At 41.9% G+C, this 20,320-nt stretch overlaps 1 protein-coding gene across 8 annotated transcripts; it reads right to left on the bottom strand.

Moving 5' to 3' along the window:
* Window positions 1-1,531: 1,531 nt before the first annotated feature.
* LOC106576448 (T-complex protein 11-like protein 2) lies at window positions 1,532-20,093 on the bottom strand. 8 transcript variants are annotated; one of them, XM_045700006.1, is made up of 11 exons: window positions 19,723-20,093; window positions 16,708-16,811; window positions 9,965-10,182; window positions 9,565-9,697; window positions 9,345-9,465; window positions 8,801-9,024; window positions 8,121-8,257; window positions 7,579-7,766; window positions 5,365-5,546; window positions 5,111-5,283; window positions 1,532-3,308 (listed from the first exon to the last, which is right to left on the bottom strand). In XM_045700006.1, the coding sequence occupies exons 3-11, from the start codon at window positions 10,158-10,160 to the stop codon at window positions 3,037-3,039; spliced, it is 1,626 nt and encodes a 541-aa protein (XP_045555962.1). In that variant the 5' UTR covers window positions 10,161-10,182; window positions 16,708-16,811; window positions 19,723-20,093; the 3' UTR covers window positions 1,532-3,036. The 8 variants fall into 8 exon arrangements, with proteins under 8 accessions (XP_045555962.1, XP_045555961.1, XP_045555963.1 ...); XM_045700005.1 differs by having other exon boundaries at window positions 16,708-16,817; XM_045700007.1 differs by having other exon boundaries at window positions 9,993-10,182; window positions 19,723-20,092.
* Between the last annotated feature and the right edge of the window lie 227 nt (window positions 20,094-20,320).

A 20,320-nucleotide genomic window follows, 5' to 3' on the forward strand; every position in this document is an offset into this window, starting at 1 on the left:
CTAGCTAGCTTAATAGTTAATATTTGCGCGCTAGCTCTGCATATTCAGCTAGTGTGTGTGTGCGCGATTGACTGGATGAACCTCACAGCAGTTACGTAGCAAGCTAAGGAACTGGCAGTGGATCAAACCATTGTGAGGCAAAGGGCGGGGGGGTCGCAATCTTTTGAAACTTAAAAACGCGCTACTAAGTGTCTATAATCAGCACAATTGCTTTCATTGCGTATTATTAATATTATTTAAATTACATAGTTATGTTTCAGTGATATATTGGGGAGGACAAATCATATTTTTCCCAGGATGGGGGGGTCGTGTCCCCCCCGCTACATGATGCACAGTGCACACAAAGACATGAATTTCTGTACCCGCTGCCTGTTATGATTCACATTCACAGGCTGTCATTTTTAACTTTGTGAACCAAATATCTAGCTACCCACATGGTCACAGACATCAGGTTTTGATTTACATTTCCTTGAGTTGTCAACTAACGTGAATGGAACGTGAAATCAACAAAACATGTAACCAAGTCATTGGATTTAGGCTAATTTATCGGCATCACATAAAAATGTAATAAAAAGACGTGGAAACAACGTTTATTTAACCAGTTTTTGCCCAGTGGGTAGCTCCACTCTTGAACGTCACCATGTCATTGGATTTAGGTTAATTCAACGTCATCACATAAAAATTAAATAAAAAGACGTGGAAACGTTTATTCAACCAGTTTTTACCGTGGGTAGCTCCCACCTTGAACGGTAATGCGTACTCTTTACAGCAATGCTCTGTACTAACTAGCTAGCTAACATTAGCTCGCCAGCAAGCAATGGAAGTTGGAACTTTGACAAGTGAGCTCTAAAAACGATATAAAATTAAACGAAAATACTACTTGAATTTGTCATAATTTGGAGAATACCAAAATAATTGTTAATTCATATTAATAGATAAGAAACATAACTTGCTGTACGTTTAGCTACCATTATTTCCTCATAGCCCGTTTCAGGAAGGACGCGTTGCTTGGAAACGCAAGTACTCACCAGTGAGCAAATTACGTGAATTGGCCACTGAGAGGCTTTGAAGCCACAGGTCAGTCATATTGGCACTCCCCAGAAGGAGCAGTCCTCCATAGGATAAGAATGAATGGAATTCTACATAATTTGTTGTTGTAGTGGGGACAGTAACATTACAACTTTGAAACAAAAAAAACACACTTTAAAGAAATGTTTTATATATTTAGCTCACACATAATTTAAAAAGTATGCATTAAACGGGGAGCAAGATGGAGGAGAGGTGGCTTCAAGACCGTACCCCCAGCCACTGCAGCAGAGAGGTTACAGGACTAGACAGGCAGCTGATTTGTCAGGTCACTCGAGTTCTGTAATCTAACAGCAAGGACTGTTCCTTCTACTTACATTCCTTGTCCGATTGTAATCTATACAATCTATGCCCTTTGCAGGTATTACAACTGTCTTTGATTGTTGTGTCTATGTAGACAGCTATTTTCAATAAGCACACACACAGGTCACTGCTAGACAAATAATAAGGTACTGCATGAGAGTTTATTGCATTACATGAGAAGATAAAAATGTATTTATTCAAGTGAATTTTAAATGCTAACAACATACAATGTTTATCCTGCATCAAAAAGTTCCATTGTGGGAAGTTTGAGACATTTCAAAACACCCATCTTCAGCACCTCTCATGACTTGGGTTCTAAACCAAAAGATAGATATTACATAAAATGTCCAGAAATATACAGCTGTTGGATAGCTTTGAGGGAAATATAGGTATAGAAGGACAACTAATACTGGTACCTTGAAGATATAAAGCAAGCAACTTTATAAATCCACTGACACAAAATAAAAATCTACATTAAGTCAACACATTCAAACAACCCAACAAAATTACTGAATACTATGCAAGGTCGAACATACAACAAAACATTTTCCAACGAATGTTAACACAAAATAAAACATGCATTATATTTATCTCCAAAAAGGTCAGAATCCATCAGGTTTAGCGATTCCATAATCATATCAATTAATCAGCCCCCCCCAAAGGTAATATATTAATTAAGTCTCCTAATTTAGCTCAAGTGTTTTAAACATGTCTTCGACATGTTGGAAAGCAACAATTAAAACAAGTCTCTTGTTTTCATTCAAGATGACATTTCCTGAGCCCTAACCTGTTTAATGGCGAGTTATCACAAGCCGACATAAGTTAAAAAAACAACTTTTTATATTTCTATCAAATGGTGGCACTTCAATGAATAGGCTAATGGCATGAATAATATAGCATTTTGTGTTCTGGTTTTGTCAACGTGTAACAAACAGTTATAGATCAACTTTATTTAACCTACGCTCTGCACAGCATAAAGCATATGAGATGTGATGTTATAAAAATGGGCGACATGATTCTAAATATATAGGCCTTTCCCTTTTGTCATAAAGTCTATAAAATGTGTATAAATGTTCTTTGTAACAGTAGCACTTCATGAACGTTCTACCCTTTTCCGATGACACCCTCCAAAATAACAACAGGAGAATGGACGTCGAGCACTCCCTTCCATGGGAATGCAGACTCACAACGTACCCGAATCTAAATAAAAAGGACATTGGGAAAGATTCCACACTCAAAACACTAGGGTGTGTTTTTAGGTATGAATCTACACAAAATCTCACTAACAGATCAGGTCAGGTGTCAGAAAGGCGGATGTCGCAATACACGACAGTGGGAGGTGGATTAGTCAAAGCTTGTACGTGCACCACAATCGCTCGTTGTCATTTTCCTGACGCACCTCTAATACACGTACCCCGACATTCTAGACAAAACGTAGATGTGATACAACTTCATCTAAAGCCTAAGGGAAGGAGGGTTAGGGATGGGGGGGCGATTGCAACCTCAAGGAATCAGAGGAACCTTTGACCACTGGGGGGGTGGATTTAGCTAGCTGCTAAGTCTTTCTTTTCTTCGCCCCTTTTTCAAATAAGGTGTTGTCAGCTCCAGCTTTGTATTGCTCCTGGCTCGGTAGGTAGGTTGGCGGTCCTATTTGGAGTTCACAGGGTTCTGTATGCTGGGGTCCTGAGGTGCGGTGGCTGCCGGTGGAGGCGCCTCGTTACTGAAGAGCAGGGTCTTGAGGATCATCATGTAGAAGGGGCTGTAGACCTGCTTGTTGAAGTTGACCAGGCTGACGAAGGTGACCGCCAAGGAGGTGAGCTCCGGTTGGATCAGGGCCAGGCCTCCGGGCATCGGGGGCAGATTCACGTGGGAGTTGGGCGTGGCGAGGAGCACCCGGAAGTACTGCTGGACCCTTCCCTCTGGAGAGGAACGGAGAAGAGGCACAGAACAAACAGAGTGATCAGAAAAACAGGCACGAGACAATTGTGAGCTATTCAAGCAATTCAATAAACTGGAGGAAAATTTCACGCAATGTACAATTACACAGTCCATTCGGAAAGTATTCAGACCCCTTCTTCCACCTTTTGTTACGTTACAGCCTCATTCTAAAATTGATTTTAAAAAAAATTAAATCCTCATCGATCTACACACATACCCCATAATGGCTGAGTGAAAAAACAGGTTTAGAAATTTGCAAATGTATTAAAAATAAAACAGAAATACCTGATTTGCATAAGTATTCAGACCCTTTGCTATGAAACTTGAAATTGAGCACAGGTGCATCCTGTTTCAATCATCCTTGAGATGTTTCTATAACTTGATTGGAGTCCACCTGTGGTAAATTCAACTGATTTGACATGATTTGTAGAGGCACACACACCGGTCTATATATGGTCCCACAGTTGACAGTGCATGTCAGAGCAAAAACCAAGCCATGAAGTCGAAGGAATTGACCGTAGAGCTCCGAGACAGGATTGTGTCGAGGCACATATCTGGGGAAGGGTACCAAAACATTTCTCCAGCATTGAAGGTCCCCAAGAACACAGTGGCCTCCATCATTCTTAAATGGAAGAAGTTTGGAACCACCAAGACTCTTCCTGGGCAGCAGCGTAGCCTAGTGGTTAGAGTGTTGGACTAGTAACCGAAAGGTTGCAAGTTCAAATCCCTGAGCTGACAAGGTACAAAAATCCTAGAGCTGGCTGCCCCAGCCAAACTGAGCCATCGGTGGAGAAGGGCCTTAGTCAGGGAGGTGACAAAGAACCCGATGGTCACTCTGACAGAGCTCCTCTGTGAAGATGGGAGAACCTTCCAGAAGGACAACCTTCTGTAGCACTCCACCAATCAGGCCTTTATGTTAGAGTGGCCAGACGGAAGCCACTCCTCAGTAAAAGGCACATAACAGCCCACTTGGAGTTTGCCAAAAGGCACCTAAAGGACTCTCAGACTATGAGAAACAAGATTCTCTGGTCTGATGAAATTCTTTGGCCTGAATGACAAGCGTCACGTCAGGAGGAAACCTGGCACCATCCCTACGGTGAAGCGTGGTGGCAGCATCATGCTGTGGGGTTTTTCAGCAGCAGGGACTGGGAGACTAGTCAGGATGAGGCAAAGATGAATGGCGAAGTACAGAGAGATCCTTGATGAAAACCTGCTCCAGAGCGCTCAGGACCTCAGACTGGGGTGAAGTCTCTGAATGTCCTTGAGTGGCCCAGCCAGAGCCCGGACTTGAACTCAAACAAACCTCTCTAGAGACGTGAAAATAGCTGTGCAGCAACGCTCCCCATCCAACCTGACAGGATCTGCAGAGAAGAATGGGATAAACTCCCCAAATACAGGTGTGCCAAGCTTGTAGCGTCAATTCCTTCATACCCAAGAAGACTCAAGGCTGTAATCGCTGCCAAAGGTGCTTCAACAGAGTACTGAGTAAAGGGTCTGAATACTTATGTAAATGTGATATTTCCGTTTTTTTATTTATACATTTACAAAATAAAAAAATAAAAATTGTTTTGTCATTATGGGGAATAGTGTGTACATTGATGAGCAAAAAACAACAACAATTTAATCAATTTTAGAATAAGGCTGTAATGTAACAAAATGTGGAAAAAGTCAAGGGGTCTGAATACTTTCCGAATGCAATGTAGCTTGGCTGAGAACATTGCATTAAATATATACAATGAAATAGTTAGAGCCATGTCAGGCCCTCCGGTGTCATTTTGCTTACCCAGAAGACTGCGGATAGGGTTGTTTTCCTGGGTGATGCTAGTGATCTGGCCCTTGAGTGTGACCTGGAGTTCTGGGGGCAAGGCTGGGTAGTTCCTCTCAGTCAGGGACTTGTTGAGCTCACAGCAGATCTGACCACTAACGTTCCCCAGAGCCTCTGACAGGTTAAAGTCCCTGCAGAGTGGAGGAAGTTGTCAGTCTCAATTTTCACATTGAAATTGATATATATGAGTGTGTGTGTTATGTAGAACCTACGGGCTGTGTATGCCCTCCAGGAGCACGCTGGTCATCCTCTTGAGGCGCTCGGCCAGTGCGGGCAGCCCCGAGATGGGCCCTCCGATGGCGCTGTAGACAATGAGCAGCACGGAGGCCACGGCCTTTAGCAGCTGGAGCCTCCGCTGAAGCTCCCGCAGACGCACCTCATCTGTCATCAGGGTCTGAGTTGGTTAAACACACAGAGATAGACTCAAATGGCCTTCACATATAGGGGCGAATCATCAACTTAAGCCACATTTTTACTTAGTCTCCCATTGACATCAATGCATGACTAAATTAACATTTGACATTAGTGGAAGTTAGGATTCACCCCATGGAGACTAGATTTTAGACAATGGTCATTTAATAGACTTGTGGTTGTAAGTTGGTTGAGAGAGATGGTACCTTCTTTGACACTTGCATTCATATGGAATTCACACAGATTTCAGACAAACAAATCCTCTAGATAATAGTCTATATGCAAATAAATACGACAATTTCATTTGACCAATGAGTATAATACACAGAAACAGAAGCTAACACCTGTCAACATCCTTGTCACCTCTATTTACACACACACACACACACACACACACACACACGTTTCCCCTGTGACCATTCAGCAACACCCTCACCACTTGACAAACACACTGAATGTCACCTTTTCTTAACTTCTCTGGGCTAGGTGGGACGTGACCGTCCCACACTATTCATCAGCCAGTGAAATAGCATGGCGCGAAATACAAAACAGCAAAAATCTCAATTTCATTTTTTTCAAACAATCAACTATTTTACACCATTTTAAAGATAAGACTCTCGTTAATCTAACCACATTGTCCGATTTCAAAAAGGCTTTACGGCGAAAGCATAAAATTAGATTTATGTTAGGACATAAACTTCACAAGAAAATCCACACAGCCATTTTCCAAGCAAGGACATGCATCACAAAAACCAAAAGTACAGCTAAAATATTCACTAACCTTTGATGATCTTCATCAGATGGCACTCATAGGACTTCATGTTATACAACACATGTATGTTTTGCTCGATAAATGTCATATTTATTTCCAAAAACAGCATTTTACATTGGCGCGTGATGTTCAGAAAATGTATTCCCACCAAAACTGCTGGTGAATGTGCACATCAATTTACAAAAATACTCATCATAAACGTTGATAAAATTGACAACAGTTATTGAAAGAATTATAGATACACTACTCCTTGACGCAACCGCTTTGTCAGATTTCAAAATAACTTTACGGAGAAAGCACATTGTTACATTTTCTGAGTACATAGCTCAGCCATCGAAGCAAGCTATACAGCTACCCGCCAAGTTCTGGCATCAACAAAACTCTGAATTAGTATTATAAATATTCTCTTACCTTTGCTGATCTTCGTCAGAATGCCCTCCAAGGACTCCTACTTCTACAAGAAATGTTAGTTTTGTTCGAAATACTCCATATTTATGTCCAAATACCTCCGTTTTGTTCGTACATTCAGATCACTATCCAAAGGCATAACGCGCGAGCGCAGTACCAGAGACAAAAAGTCAAAATGTTCAATTACCGGTCGTAGAAACATGTCAAACGTTGTTTACAATCAATCCTTAGTGTATTTTTAACATAAAACAATAGCGTATTCATTCAAGAAGAAAACAAAGAAGGGGCGCGCTGGTCGGGCTCACGCACCACCAAGCCCTTTGTCCTCAGGCAGTCCACTCATTGACTGAGCTACTATTCTCTGCCCAGTAACAGGAGAAGGATGGAAAAACTTTCTGAAGGCTGTTGACAGCCAATGGAAGCCTTAGGAAGTGCAACGTGACCCCACAGACACTGTAGTTTCGATAGGGATTCAAAAGAAGAACTACAATTCTCAGATTTCCACACTTCCTGGTTGGATTTTTCTCAGGTTTTTGCCTGCCATATGAGTTCTGTTATACTCACAGACATCATTCAAACAGTTTTAGAAACGTCAGAGTGTTTTCTATCCAAATCTACTAATAATATGCAAATATTTGACTCTGGGCCCGAGTATTAGGCAGTTTACTCTGGGCACGCTTTTCATCCGAAATCGAAAATACTGCCCCCTATACCCTAAAAAGTTAATAACAAAAGATGAGTAATCCAATGGCAATCAAGATATGTCTTGAATAAGCAAATCATTATTTTGAAACCGTCTGTGTACTAAGACACACACACACACACTCCAACCCACCTCAGGCAGTGGGCTCTTGTGGTAGTCCCAGGTGAGGAGGCGGATGAATCCACTGTTGAAGACCAGGAAGGGACTTGGCAGGGCTTTCCCCGCCTTTCCATGGCCGTTGGGCTGCTCCACGGTTGGCATGGAGAAAAGCACTTCCTCCAGAGAAGACTTGATCCACTCAGTGGTATGGTCCAACGCACCTGAGGAAGTTAGGACAGTCATTTGTATGGCATTTAATAGTGATTGACATCTTTCATTTAATGACGTAGAGAAATCAAACCCACGCTTCACATGCAGTAAATACCACAACACAAACATCCCCTAATACCATAAATTAGTACAGGCACATAATTCACTTTGGAAGAAAACCTGCTGGACCTGAAACTTACACAGGAGCACACCCTGTTCAAACAATGAATGAATACTATGCTGACCTTTAGGCACTCAACTGACAAATGTATTTGTAAAGGAACAGGAAAATGATCCAAACGCCAGTCCATTGCCAATAAAACGTTCCTCATAATAAACAAAAGTTAATAACAATGCAGACTCACTGGGAGTCTTCTCCACAACGCTCTGGAACTTGGCCCTCTCATACTCCACTGACTGCCTCTGCAGATCGGGCCGCAGGCTCTGGATGGTAAAGTTCACCATGTCCATCTTCATCAGGTCCAGCACCCGGAAGATCTCCCTGCTCAATGTAATAACACTCTCAAAACGGATGCTTCCGGAAGTAATACCTAGTGACTTGCCATCATCAAACCCATGCCTCAACATCTGTACTTCTAGCTTTGGAGATCTAAAAGGGTCAATTGAATTTACCAAAGGTGGACTTCAATTAAGTTGTAGAAACATCTCAAGGATGATCAATGGAAACACAATACATCTGAGCTCAATTTCGATTCTCATAGCGAAGGGTCTGAATACTTATGTAAATAAAGGTCTGTTTTTCTATATTTATTTTAACATTTTGCAAAAATGTCTAAAAACCTGTTTTCACTTTGTCATTGTGGTATTGTGTGTCAATTGATTACATTTTTTTAAAATCCATTTTAGAATAAGGCTGTAACGTAACAAAATGTGGAAAAAGTCAAAGGGTCTGAATAGTTTCCGAATGCACGGTAGCTTTAGAGAGCCAAAAAGATCAAATGGGTGCCAGCCATGTATGGGGATGGCTACAATTATCCAAATAAATATTCACAAGGGTTGGAAACAAAACTTTGCCCAAACGTACTTGAACATTGACACAACATAGTCGGGGCTCTCGCGGAGCTTCTTGACCTCGTCGTCACGGACGGGGGCGCACAGCTTGCTCATGATGGTGACGATGTAAGAGGCCAGGCCCTGTATGTCCACCGCTTCCTTGTCCGCCTGCTGTCGAATCAGATCCATGTCCAGCACCTCCAGGATCTGAGTCCGTAGCCGATTGGCTCCCGGGCTCAGGAATGACAACAGGATCTGTTCATAGTAAATGGTTTTTTTAAAAATGAAGGAAAGAAACAATATATAGCAAGATATCAATCTTAAAAGCTATTAGCCCATTTTAAATACATCCTTCTTGCATACATTCACAATACATACACAACTGGACAGGTGAAAGAATGGATTCCACTACATAACTGTTGCTTATCCACTTGTGTCAGATCAGTGATTACTGCTCAGGGAGTTAGAAATGATACGTTTTCAAAATCTTCCAACAGGGTCATCTTCCTGAAAAGATAAGCTTTCCAACCATGGATTAATCAAGTTTGATAGAGGGGAAAAGGGCCAAAGCTCACCTCTCGGATCTCCTCCAGCAGTTTGATGGCGTGCTCATACTCTGGTGGGTCATCATTCAGCTCAGACTCCAGGCTATCCCAGAACGCCTTGTGAACTATATCTTTGACTTGCTTCTCCAAACTGAAAAGGAGAATTGAATATCATCAGTTGTCAATTGGCATTTGAGTAGCCCAAGTGATGGCCATGTTCACTGGGCGTCCATTTTGAGCTGGTAGGTACCTGTTCTGAGATAGGTGGGGCTGCTCTACATGGAAGTCACGGTTGACGATGATCTCGTGGGCCAGGGTCAGGTTGGACAGGTCCCGGGCAGAAGACATGACATCATCCAGTGTTATAGTTTTGGGCGGGCTGGCTGTAAATAGGGGGCATAACATTTTTAAATAAGAACAAAAAGTGTTGAGAGTAACCATTTTGGCATTTGAAAGCTCAACCAAAGTGGGGAGAGGGCACAGTGTTGCATTCTGATTCTCTATACTACTCAAAAAGTGATGACAACACCAATCCAATGCTTTTAAATCAATGATGGGAAGTGTGCAAATGCACACTTTCTGGAAAAGGGTAGGAAATGGAAATGCAATTTTTAGGGTGACATTTTGACAAGCCTAAGAAGCAGTCCTACTAGACAGGGAGGAAGGAGATCTTCTCACAGGAGGGCGAGCTGTGCTTGCTGCTGGAGCAGTCACTGGTGAAGCTCTGGCGGGAGCAGTCAAAGTCGCTGGCAGACGTGATGCTGTTACAGCGGTCCGACGACGACTCAGCGTCACTGCTGGCGTCCTCGCTAACAGTGGTGGACATGGAGGTGGGCTGCTCGTCATTCCCAGGCATGGTGGGATAGCGCTGCAGGCAGGCACAGCAGTCATGCATGTATGTACAGTTGAAGTCGGAAGTTTACATACACCTTAGCCAAATACATTTAAACTCAGTTTTTCACAACTCCTGACATTTAATCCAAATAAAAATTCCATGTCTTAGGTCAGTTAGGATCACCCCTTTATTTTAAGAATGTGAAAATGTCAGAATAATAGTAGAGAGAATGATTAATTTCAGCTTTTATTTATTTGATCACATTCACAGTGGGTCAGAAGTTTACATACACTCAATTAGTATTTGGTAGCATTGCCTTTAAATTGTTTAACTTGGGTCAAACGTTTTGGGTAGCCTTCCACAATAAGTTGGGTGAATTTTGGCCCATTCCTCCTGACAGAGCTGGTGTAACTGAGTCAAGTTTGTAGGCCTCCTTGCTCACACACGCCTTTTCAGTTTTGGCCACAAATTTTCTATAGGATTGAGGTCAGGACTTTGTGGTAGCCACTCCAATACCTTGACTTTGTTGTCCTTAAGCCATTTTGTCACAACTTTGGAAGTATGCTTGGGGTCATTGTCCATTTGGAAGACCCATTTGCGACCAAGCTTTAACTTCCTGACTGATATCTTGAGATGTTGCTTCAATATATCCACATCATTTTCCTTTCTCATGATGCCATCTATTTTGTGATGTGCACCAGTCCCTCCTGCAGCAAAGCACCCCCACAACATGATGCTGCCACACCCGTGCTTCACGGTTGGGATGGTGTTCTTAGGCTTGCAAGCCTCTCTCTTTTTCCTCCAAACATAACTATGGTCATTATAGCCAAACAGTTCCATTTGTGTTCCATCAGGCAGAGGACATTTCTCCAAAAAGTACAATCTTTGTCCCCATGTGCAGTTGCAAACTGTAGTCTGGCTTTTTTAATGGCAGTTCTGGAGCAGTGGCTTCTTCCTTGCTGACTGGCCTTTCAGGTTATGTCAATATAGGACTCATTTTACTGTGGATATAGATACTTTAATACCTGCATCTTCACAAGGTCCTTTGCTGTTGTTCTGGGATTGATTTGCACTTTTCGCACCAAAGTACGTTCATCTCTAGGAGACAGAACGCGTCTCCTTCCTGAGTGGTATGACGGCTGTGTGGTCCCATGGTGTTTATACTTGCATACTATTGTTTGTACAGATGAACGTGGTACCTTCAGGTGTTTGGAAGTTGGTCTTGGCTGATTTCTTTTGATTTTCCCATGATGTCAAGCAAAGAGGCACTGAGTTTGAAGGTAGTCCTTGAAATGCATCCACAGCTACACCACCAATTGACTCAAATGATGTCAATTGGCCTATCAGAAGCTTCTAAAACCATGAAATCATTTTTTTGGAATTTTCCAAGCTGTTTAAAGGCACAGTCAACTTAGTGTATGTAAACTTCTGACCCACTGGCATTGTGATACAGTGAATTATAAGTGAAATAATCTGTCTGTAAACAATTTTTGGAAAAATTACTTGTGTCATGCACATAGTAGATGTCCTAACCGACTTGCCAAAAATATAGTTTGTTAACAAGAAATGTGTGGAGTGGTTGAAAAACGAGTTTTAATGACTCCGACCTACGTGTATGTAAACTTCCGATTTCAACTATATATAATGTAGCATTATTTAAGCCTACATGAATACTGTAACATGTGGTTTGAATGCACTGGAATGTACCCACAAGTTTCTCTTATGGAAAAATAAGGGTCTTGTGTAGTGGGGGTCAGGCAGTTGTAGCCAGAGCCTTGAGTTTGAGCTTACATTCATTATCTAGCTATGTAGCCTATAAAAGGCTCTGGACTGGCCATGAGCTAGTTAAACCTAGCTTAACCTTCCTTTCCAAAGTCTGAGGTCCCCCAAGAAAAACAATTGCACTACCTTACTGAAGACACTACTTTTTGGTTTGGTGTGTTACCATTACCGTGTGTGTGTGTGTGTGTGTGTGTGTGTGTGTTTTTGCCTGTGTTGGTAGTAGAGGCAGAGTATAAAACACCACAGGACAGTATAACAGCTGTTAGGCCAGAGTGGCCATGGAAACAGAAGGAGGGCCATCCACTTGTGCCCCAGTTAAGATAAAAGGATCAACACACAGTTTCCAAAATGATTCAGACATTAGTTGACTTAAAAGAGGGTGCTGATAAAAAGAGGAATATTATCACCGTAGTTCAGCCAGTACAGCCTACAGCCAAACAAAGGGACAGTGTTATGAATGGGATCACATGCGTCTCCAGGGTAACACAATAACAGCAGGATTCTCAGCCAACCGTCCACAGATCCAGTTACACTTCACTGCTTAGATAAACAGGGTAATCATTCTCATGTACCTCACATCGGTCCAAGCAACATAAAGGCACACTTCCAGCCATCCCGTCATTGAGATCAAGTAAACAACTTGGCCTACACTTTTTAGAACAATAAGTGTTGTTGAGGCAAAGCACTTGAATTTAGGCCAATAGTTTTAAAATGGACCTTAAAACATTCCAATACACTATGTCGAACTACTAGGCCAACGTGCCATATACAGAAGACATTATCAGACGTGTGTTGCCCTGTTGGGCTATCTGGCAAAGAAAACACCAACAACTCCAGTCCAGAGATAGCTAGGTGGTGCTTCCTTCTTATGGAGGAAGGCTGTGACTTTATAGTCTATGCCTGTGTGTAGTCTCAGTCATGACCTTCATCGTCATTCTCCTGTCAGACATGGCAAGGTCATAACCCATATCTCAACGGTCACAAGAGAAACGGAATGTCTTAAGTTTTTTGATACAGTGCATCCAGAAAGTATTCAGACCCCTTCGCTTTTTCCACATTTTGTTACATTACAGACTTATTATAAAATGTATTAAATAGTTCCCCCCCCCCCCTCCATCTACACACAATACCCCATAATAGCCCTCGCTAGAAGCCTGTGTTTCAGACATAAAGAAGTGGATGGCTGCAAACTTTCTACTTTTAAACTCGGACAAAACAGAGATGCTTGTTCTAGGTCCCAAGAAACAAAGAGATCTTCTGTTGAATCTGACAATTAATCTGGATGGTTGTACAGTCGTCTCAAATAAAACTGTGAAGGACCTCGGCGTTACTCTGGACCCTGATCTCTCTTTTGAAGAACATATCAAGACTGTTTCAAGGACAGCTTTTTTCCATCTACGTAACATTGCAAAAATCAGAAATTTTCTGTCCAAAAATGACGCAGAAAAATTAATCCATGCTTTTGTTACTTCTAGGCTGGACTACTGCAATGCTCTACTTTCCGGCTACCCGGATAAAGCACTAAATAAACTTCAGTTAGTGCTAAATACGGCTGCTAGAATCCTGACTAGAACCAAAAAATTTGATCATATTACTCCAGTGTTAGCCTCCCTACACTGGCTTCCTGTTAAGGCAAGGGCTGATTTCAAGGTTTTACTGCTAACCTACAAAGCATTACATGGGCTTGCTCCTACCTATCTTTCCGATTTGGTCCTGCCGTACATACCTACACATACGCTACGGTCACAAGACGCAGGCCTCCTAATTGTCCCTAGAATTTCTAAGCAAACGGCTGGAGGTAGGGCTTTCTCCTATAGAGCTCCATTTTTATGGAATGGTCTGCCTACCAATGTGAGAGACGCAGACTCAGTCTCAACCTTTAAGTCTTTACTGAAGACTTATCTCTTCAGTAGGTCCTATGATTAAGTATAGTCTGGCCCAGGAGTGTGAAGGTGAACGGAAAGGCTGGAGCAACGAACCGCCCTTGCTGTCTCTGCCTTGCCGGTTCCCCTCTTTCCACTGGGATTCTCTGCCTCTAACCCTTTTACAGAGGCTGAGTCACTGGCCTACTGGTGTTCTTCCATGCCGTCCATGGGAGGGGTGCGTCACTTGAGTGGGTTGAGTCACTGACGTGGTCTTCCTGTCTGGGTTGGCGCCCCCCCCTTGGGTTGTGCCATGGCGGAGATCGTTGTGGGCTATACTCGGCCTTGTCTTAGGACGGTAAGTTGGTGGTTGGAGACATCCCTCTAGTGGTGTGGGGGCTGTGCTTTGGCAAAGTGGGTGGGGTTATATCCTGCCTGTTTGGCCCTGTCCGGGGTATCATCGGATGGGGCCACAGTGTCTTCTGATCCCTCCTGTCTCAGCCTCCAGTATTTATGCTGCAGTAGTTTATGTGTCGGGGGCTAGGGTCAGTCTGTTACATCTGGAGTATTTCTCTTGTCTTATCCGGTGTCCTGTGTGTATTTAAATATGCTCTCTCTAATTCTCTCTTTCTCTCTTTCTGTCTTTCTCTCGGAGGACCTGAGCCCTAGGACCATGCCTCAGGACTACCTGGTATGATGACTCCTTGCTGTCCCCAGTCCACCTGGCCGTGCTGCTGCTCCAGTTTCAACTGTTCTGCCTGCGGCTATGGAACCCTGACCTGTTTACCGGACGTGCTTGTTGCACCCTCGACAACTACTATGATTATTATTATTTGACCATGCTGGTCATTTATGAACATTTTAACATTTTAACATTTTGACCATGTTCTGTTTTAATATCCACCCTGCACAGCCAGAAGAGGACTGGCCACCCCTCATAGCCTGGTTCCTCTCTAGGTTTCTTCCTAGGTTTTTGGCCTTTCTAGGGAGTTTTTCCTAGGGAGTTTTTCCTAGCCACCGTGCTTCTTTCACATGCTTTGCTTGCTGTTTGGGGTTTTAGGCTGGGTTTCTGTACAGCACTTTGAGAATATCAGCTGATGTACGAAGGGCTATATAAAAATAAATTTGATTTGAAATTTGATAATGACGAAGCAAAAACATTTTAGAAATTTGTGAAAATGTATTTTTTTTTTTATAAAACATAAATCTCACATTTACATAAGTATTTAGACCCTTTACTCAGTACTTTGTTGAAGCACCTTTGGCAGCAATTACAGCCTTGAGTCTTCTTGAGTATGACGCTACTTCTTCCATTTAAGAATGATGGAGGCCACTGCAATCTTGGGGACCTTCAATGCTGCAGAAATGGTTTTGGTACCCTTCCCCAGAGTTGTGCCTTGACACAATCCTGTCTCGGATCTCTACGGACAATTCCTTCTACTTCATGTCTTGGTTTTTGCTCTGACAACTGTGGGACCTTATATAGACAGGTGTGTGCCTTTCTAAATCATGCTGAATCAAATGAATTGACCACAGGTGGACTCCAATCAAGTTGTAGAAACACCTCAAGGATGATCAATGGAAACAGGATGCACCTGAGCTCAATTTCGAATCTCATAGCAAAGGGTCTGAATACTTATGTAAATAAGGTATTTGTTTTATTTTTAATAAATTTGCCCAAAAAATTAACTTTTCTCTTTGTCATTGTGGGGTATTGTGTGTAAATTGAGGAGGGAAAAAAAATATTTATTCAATTTTAGAACAAGGCTGTAACGTAACAAAATGTGGAAAAGGTCAAGGGGTCTGAACACTTTCCGAATGCACTGTATTTGCCTTCTAGATCAGCCCATGTCTATTGTGATGCCTGAAGTGATGTGCCCAGTCCTACCAATGAAGGATAAACAGGCAGGGGATTCAGAGAGAATTCCTAATACAAATGCAAGTCAAAACATTTTGAAATTACTGCACCAGATTAGCTTGCTTAGACACACAGAGGCATTGATAAGGCAAACCAGCACAAGAATCTACGCTGACCTTTTAATTATTTTTTTTCCCAAGGAGCATGTGTGTGCCTAAATAGAAAAATGTAGGCGCACACAAAGACATTTAGGAGCACAATGAAAAATAGTTGAGGTAATAAAGCTAGAATCCTTTATATTTCTAGGCACACTGGTGCTCCTAAATTTAAATTCCAGATCGCACAGCAACATATTTAGGCGCATGTGTGAGTAAAATGGTTGCACTGTAGAGCCCTGACCCAGGAGGAAAAGGAACGTTACAGAGCAGGGATTGAGATGAAGGTCTGAAAGGCATTCGCCCATCGGCCAAGTCAGGAGTATTTTGAATGCCTGAAGATTATGATCAAGTATGATCATTTTAAGCTATTTTTCCCTAGACAGGAACCAGAGAAACTAGAAAGACTAGACAACTGGAATACTTAGCAAAAAAGAAAATATCACATGCCCATTGGGGCAACCACAGAGCAGGCTCAACTTGCACGACTGCTCAGGTAATTTGCCCTTGGCAATAGGGCAACCCTTAATGTCAATCCCAGTAGAGCAACTGACACTTCACCACCACTTCACAGTGGATATAAATAGACTAGGATATGTCTATTACTGTAGTTAGGCGAGTTAGTTCGATATGATCACATTACAATCACAAAGCGTCCCGTATCCACACGCAGACAAAATAGCTACCCTTGTGTGTGCAGTGCACGGACTATATCAGTGAACAACAGTGGGGAAAATAGCTTTCCATGGCAACGCTATCATTGGTTGATTCCCATCGCTTTGTCTAAACAGACTGTTACCATGGTTATGCCATGGATTAGCAGTCTGACTGAAGTTGCCCTAAAAAAGATGCAGTAGGCTCTACAAGCCAGGATGTTGAATAAAATGATATTTACACTTACTTTACTAGTTGTTCATGCTGTTGATCCTTTTGGAGGTAGGTGGTGGAGAAAGGGTATCCACAGGAAAGGGTTGTTTACCTGACTTTTTGCGGTGTCGGTAGTTTCTGTAACTTGTATTTTCAATCATTTCAGGCATTGCACGTGATGCACAAAAATGTCCATTTACTTTTATCAATAGTTAGCATTTAATTTTTTTTTTTTTTAAGTTACCTTGCCCAAGAGAGATTTGCGTGGTTATCAAAATGTCATGCCAGGGTAAGCCTACACGAAACACAGACCTTATATGACATCATTCTAAAATCCACAGGAGGCTGCTGAGGGGAGGATGGCTCATAATAAATGGCTGGAACATAGCGAATGGAATGGCATCAAACATGGAAAACATGTTTAATGTAGTTGATACTATTCCACTCCCAGCCATTACCACGAGCCCGTACTCCCAAGTTAAGGTACCACCAACCTCCTGTGCTAAAATCCCAGATGTAAAAATGTATGGTGAAAAAAACGATTGGAACCATTTCCAGGTTTTATGACTCATACTGTGGTACTCAATTGCATCAGTATTGATTTTTTAATATAAAACCATATACAGACCATTGTACTAAAAGTTGGGCAAAGAACACTTCCCTGCGAATACTTTGTCTCAGATCACCTCTTACATAAGGACAAAAATCAGCAGATAACTGGTGAAGGACAGTACCAGTCAAAGCTTTGGACACACCTACTCATTCCAGGGTTTCTTTATTTTTACTATTTTCTACATTGTAGAATAATAGCGAAGACATCACAACTATGAAATAGCACAAATGGAATCACGTAGTAACCAAAAAAAAAAAGTGTTAAACAATTCAAAAAATATTTTTTATTTTTTATTCTTTAAAGTAGCCACCCTTTACCTTGATGACAGCTTTGCACACTCTTGGCATTCTCTCAAACAGCTTCATGAGGTAGTCACCTGGAATGCATTTCAATTAACAGGTGGGCCTTGTTAAAAGTTAATTTGTGGAATTTCATTCCTTCTTAATGCATTTGAGCCAATCAGTTGTGACAAGGTAGAGGTAGTATACAGAAGTTAGCCCTATTTGGTAAAAGACCAAGTCCATATTATGGCAAGAACAGCTCAAATAAGCAAAGAAAAATGACAGTCCATCATTACTATTAAGACATGAAGGTCAGTCAATGCGAAAAATGTCAAGAACTTTTAAAGTGTCTTCAAGTGCAGTCGCAAAAACCATCAAGCGCTATGATGAAACTGGCTCTCATGAGGATCGCCACAAGGAAGGAAGACCCAGAGTTACCTCTACTGCAGAGGATAAGTTCATTAGAGTTACCAGCCTCAAATTGCAGCCCAAATAAATGCTTCAGAGTTCAAGTAACACACACATCTCAATATCAACTGTTCAGAGGAGACTGTGTGAATCTGGCCTTTATGGTTGAATTGCTGCAAAGAAACCACTACTAAAGGACACCAATAAGAAGAAGACTTGCTTGGGTCAAGAAACACGAGCAATGGATGTTAGACCGGTGGAAGACTGTCCTTTGGTCTGATGAGTCCAAATTTGATATTTTTGGTTCCAACCGCTGTCTTGGTGAAACGCAGAGTAGGTGAACGGATCTCTGCATGTGTGGTTCCCACCGTGAAGCATGGAGGAGAAGACGTGATGGTGCTTTGCTGGTGACACTGTCAATGATTTATTTAGAATTCAAGGCAGCATGGCTACCACAGCATTCTGCAGCGATACATCATCCCATCTGGTTTGCGCTTAGTGGGACTATCATTTGTTATTCAACAGGACAATGACCCAACACACCTCCAGGCTGTGTAAGGGCTATTTGACCAAGAAGGAGAGTGATGAAGTGCTACATCAGATGACTTGGCCTCCACAATCACCTGAGTTCAACCCAATTGAGATGGTTTGGAATGAGTTGGACCACAGAGTAAAAGAAAAGGAACCAACAAGTGCTCAGCATATGTGGAACTCCTTCAAGACTGTTGGAAAAGCATTCCAGGTGATGCTGGTTGAGAGAATGCCAAGAGTGTGTAAAGCTGTCATCAAGGCAAAGGGTGGCTACTTTTTAGAATCTAAAATATAACATGTTTTTGATTTGTTTAACACTTTTGGTTACTACATGAGTCCATGTGTTATTTCATAGTTTATCTTCACTATTAAAAATAAAGAAAAACCCTTGAATGAGTAGGTGTGTCCAAACTTTTGACTGGTACTGTACATTCAAATTAAGTATATTCAAAAGTCTGACTTGTGATAGGAATGTTTACAAAAACTGAGCCTGCGTGTTAGAGACGAGTCTTTCACTCTCGGATTCGTAGAGGCTATCCGTCGCTCAGCCCTACAAGGCTGGTTACAGCAAAGGGCATCTTCAGTTAAGCTGCAATACTGTACAAGCTGCATACACAAAACAATATATCCTCACACGCGTTACTGATAAGTACACGTGATCCTGCAGCACCAAAACAAGAGAGCTGGACAAGACTGAGAAGAGATCTGCCTGTGCCAAAAGAAACGCAAGACAATAACTATGTGGCTGAAAGGGTTTGAATTGATTGCAAAGCATGTTGATCCTCGCATCTTGTTACACAGGAAGAATTGTACTGAAGCTACCAACTCCAATTAAAATGTCGCTACAAGCAACAGTTATTGTTTCGGATGAAGTCACAAGCGCAGCAGGCTAACGACGTTAGATTCATCTGACAAGGAGCTAAATGGCTTTTTAATAGCAAGAAGATATACATTGTTATGTTTGTAAACAAGAATGCTAACGCTAAATCACCAATTTCTAATGGGTTCAAGTTTGTAACTAACGTTACGATTACATACATCCAGCTCAATCCCACCAACAAGGATAAAGATGACCCAAACAATACATTGGTAACTAGCAACATCATAGCATAGGTGACTGTTGACAAGCTCAAAGGCTTTCGCTATCTAGCTAAGTTCCCAACTAGCATGTGCTAATGCTAACAAAAATATACGTCGAAATATAGTTATGTTTTACCTTTTTCACGTCTCCGCTGTGGGAGACTAGGTTATACACCAAAAGAGTAGTTTGTAAAGGAGATTGAGTCTAGTTAGCTGACGGCACTTTAGTATTTTTAAAGGTCCAAGACCTCAGCTGGCTTGCTGTTCGATTTGGGCTAAACCGTTCAGTAGCGGTGGGGGGTACTTTGTTGGGCAACGTTAATACAAACCTAAACCGTATATACAAACAGCAATTTATGGATAGATAGTTATCATTATATACCGAATACATGTTTCATTCATCTCAATATATGGTATTATCCCGGCTCTAGCTCACTGAAAGAAAATATCCACTTCGATACATGACACGTCCATTGTTTACAGTACAAGTACCTCCCTTTCCTTATCGATGAATGGTAGGCTCTGCTTCACATGGGACCGCTTTGTTTACGGATGTGACGTTTGAGAAAGATTAAATACATTTTTACAAAACATTCAACAATACATGATGTCACGTACATTGTTTTTTATATTTTGTATCCAGTGCATGATATCTACAACGTGTTACCTGGGATCCTTGGGGCGTCCCTACCCTAAAACCCTAACCAAAGATGTATAACTAATCCCTAAGCATT

This window comes from Salmo salar, chromosome ssa17, assembly GCF_905237065.1.
Source record: "Salmo salar chromosome ssa17, Ssal_v3.1, whole genome shotgun sequence".
NCBI lineage: Eukaryota > Metazoa > Chordata > Actinopteri > Salmoniformes > Salmonidae > Salmo > Salmo salar.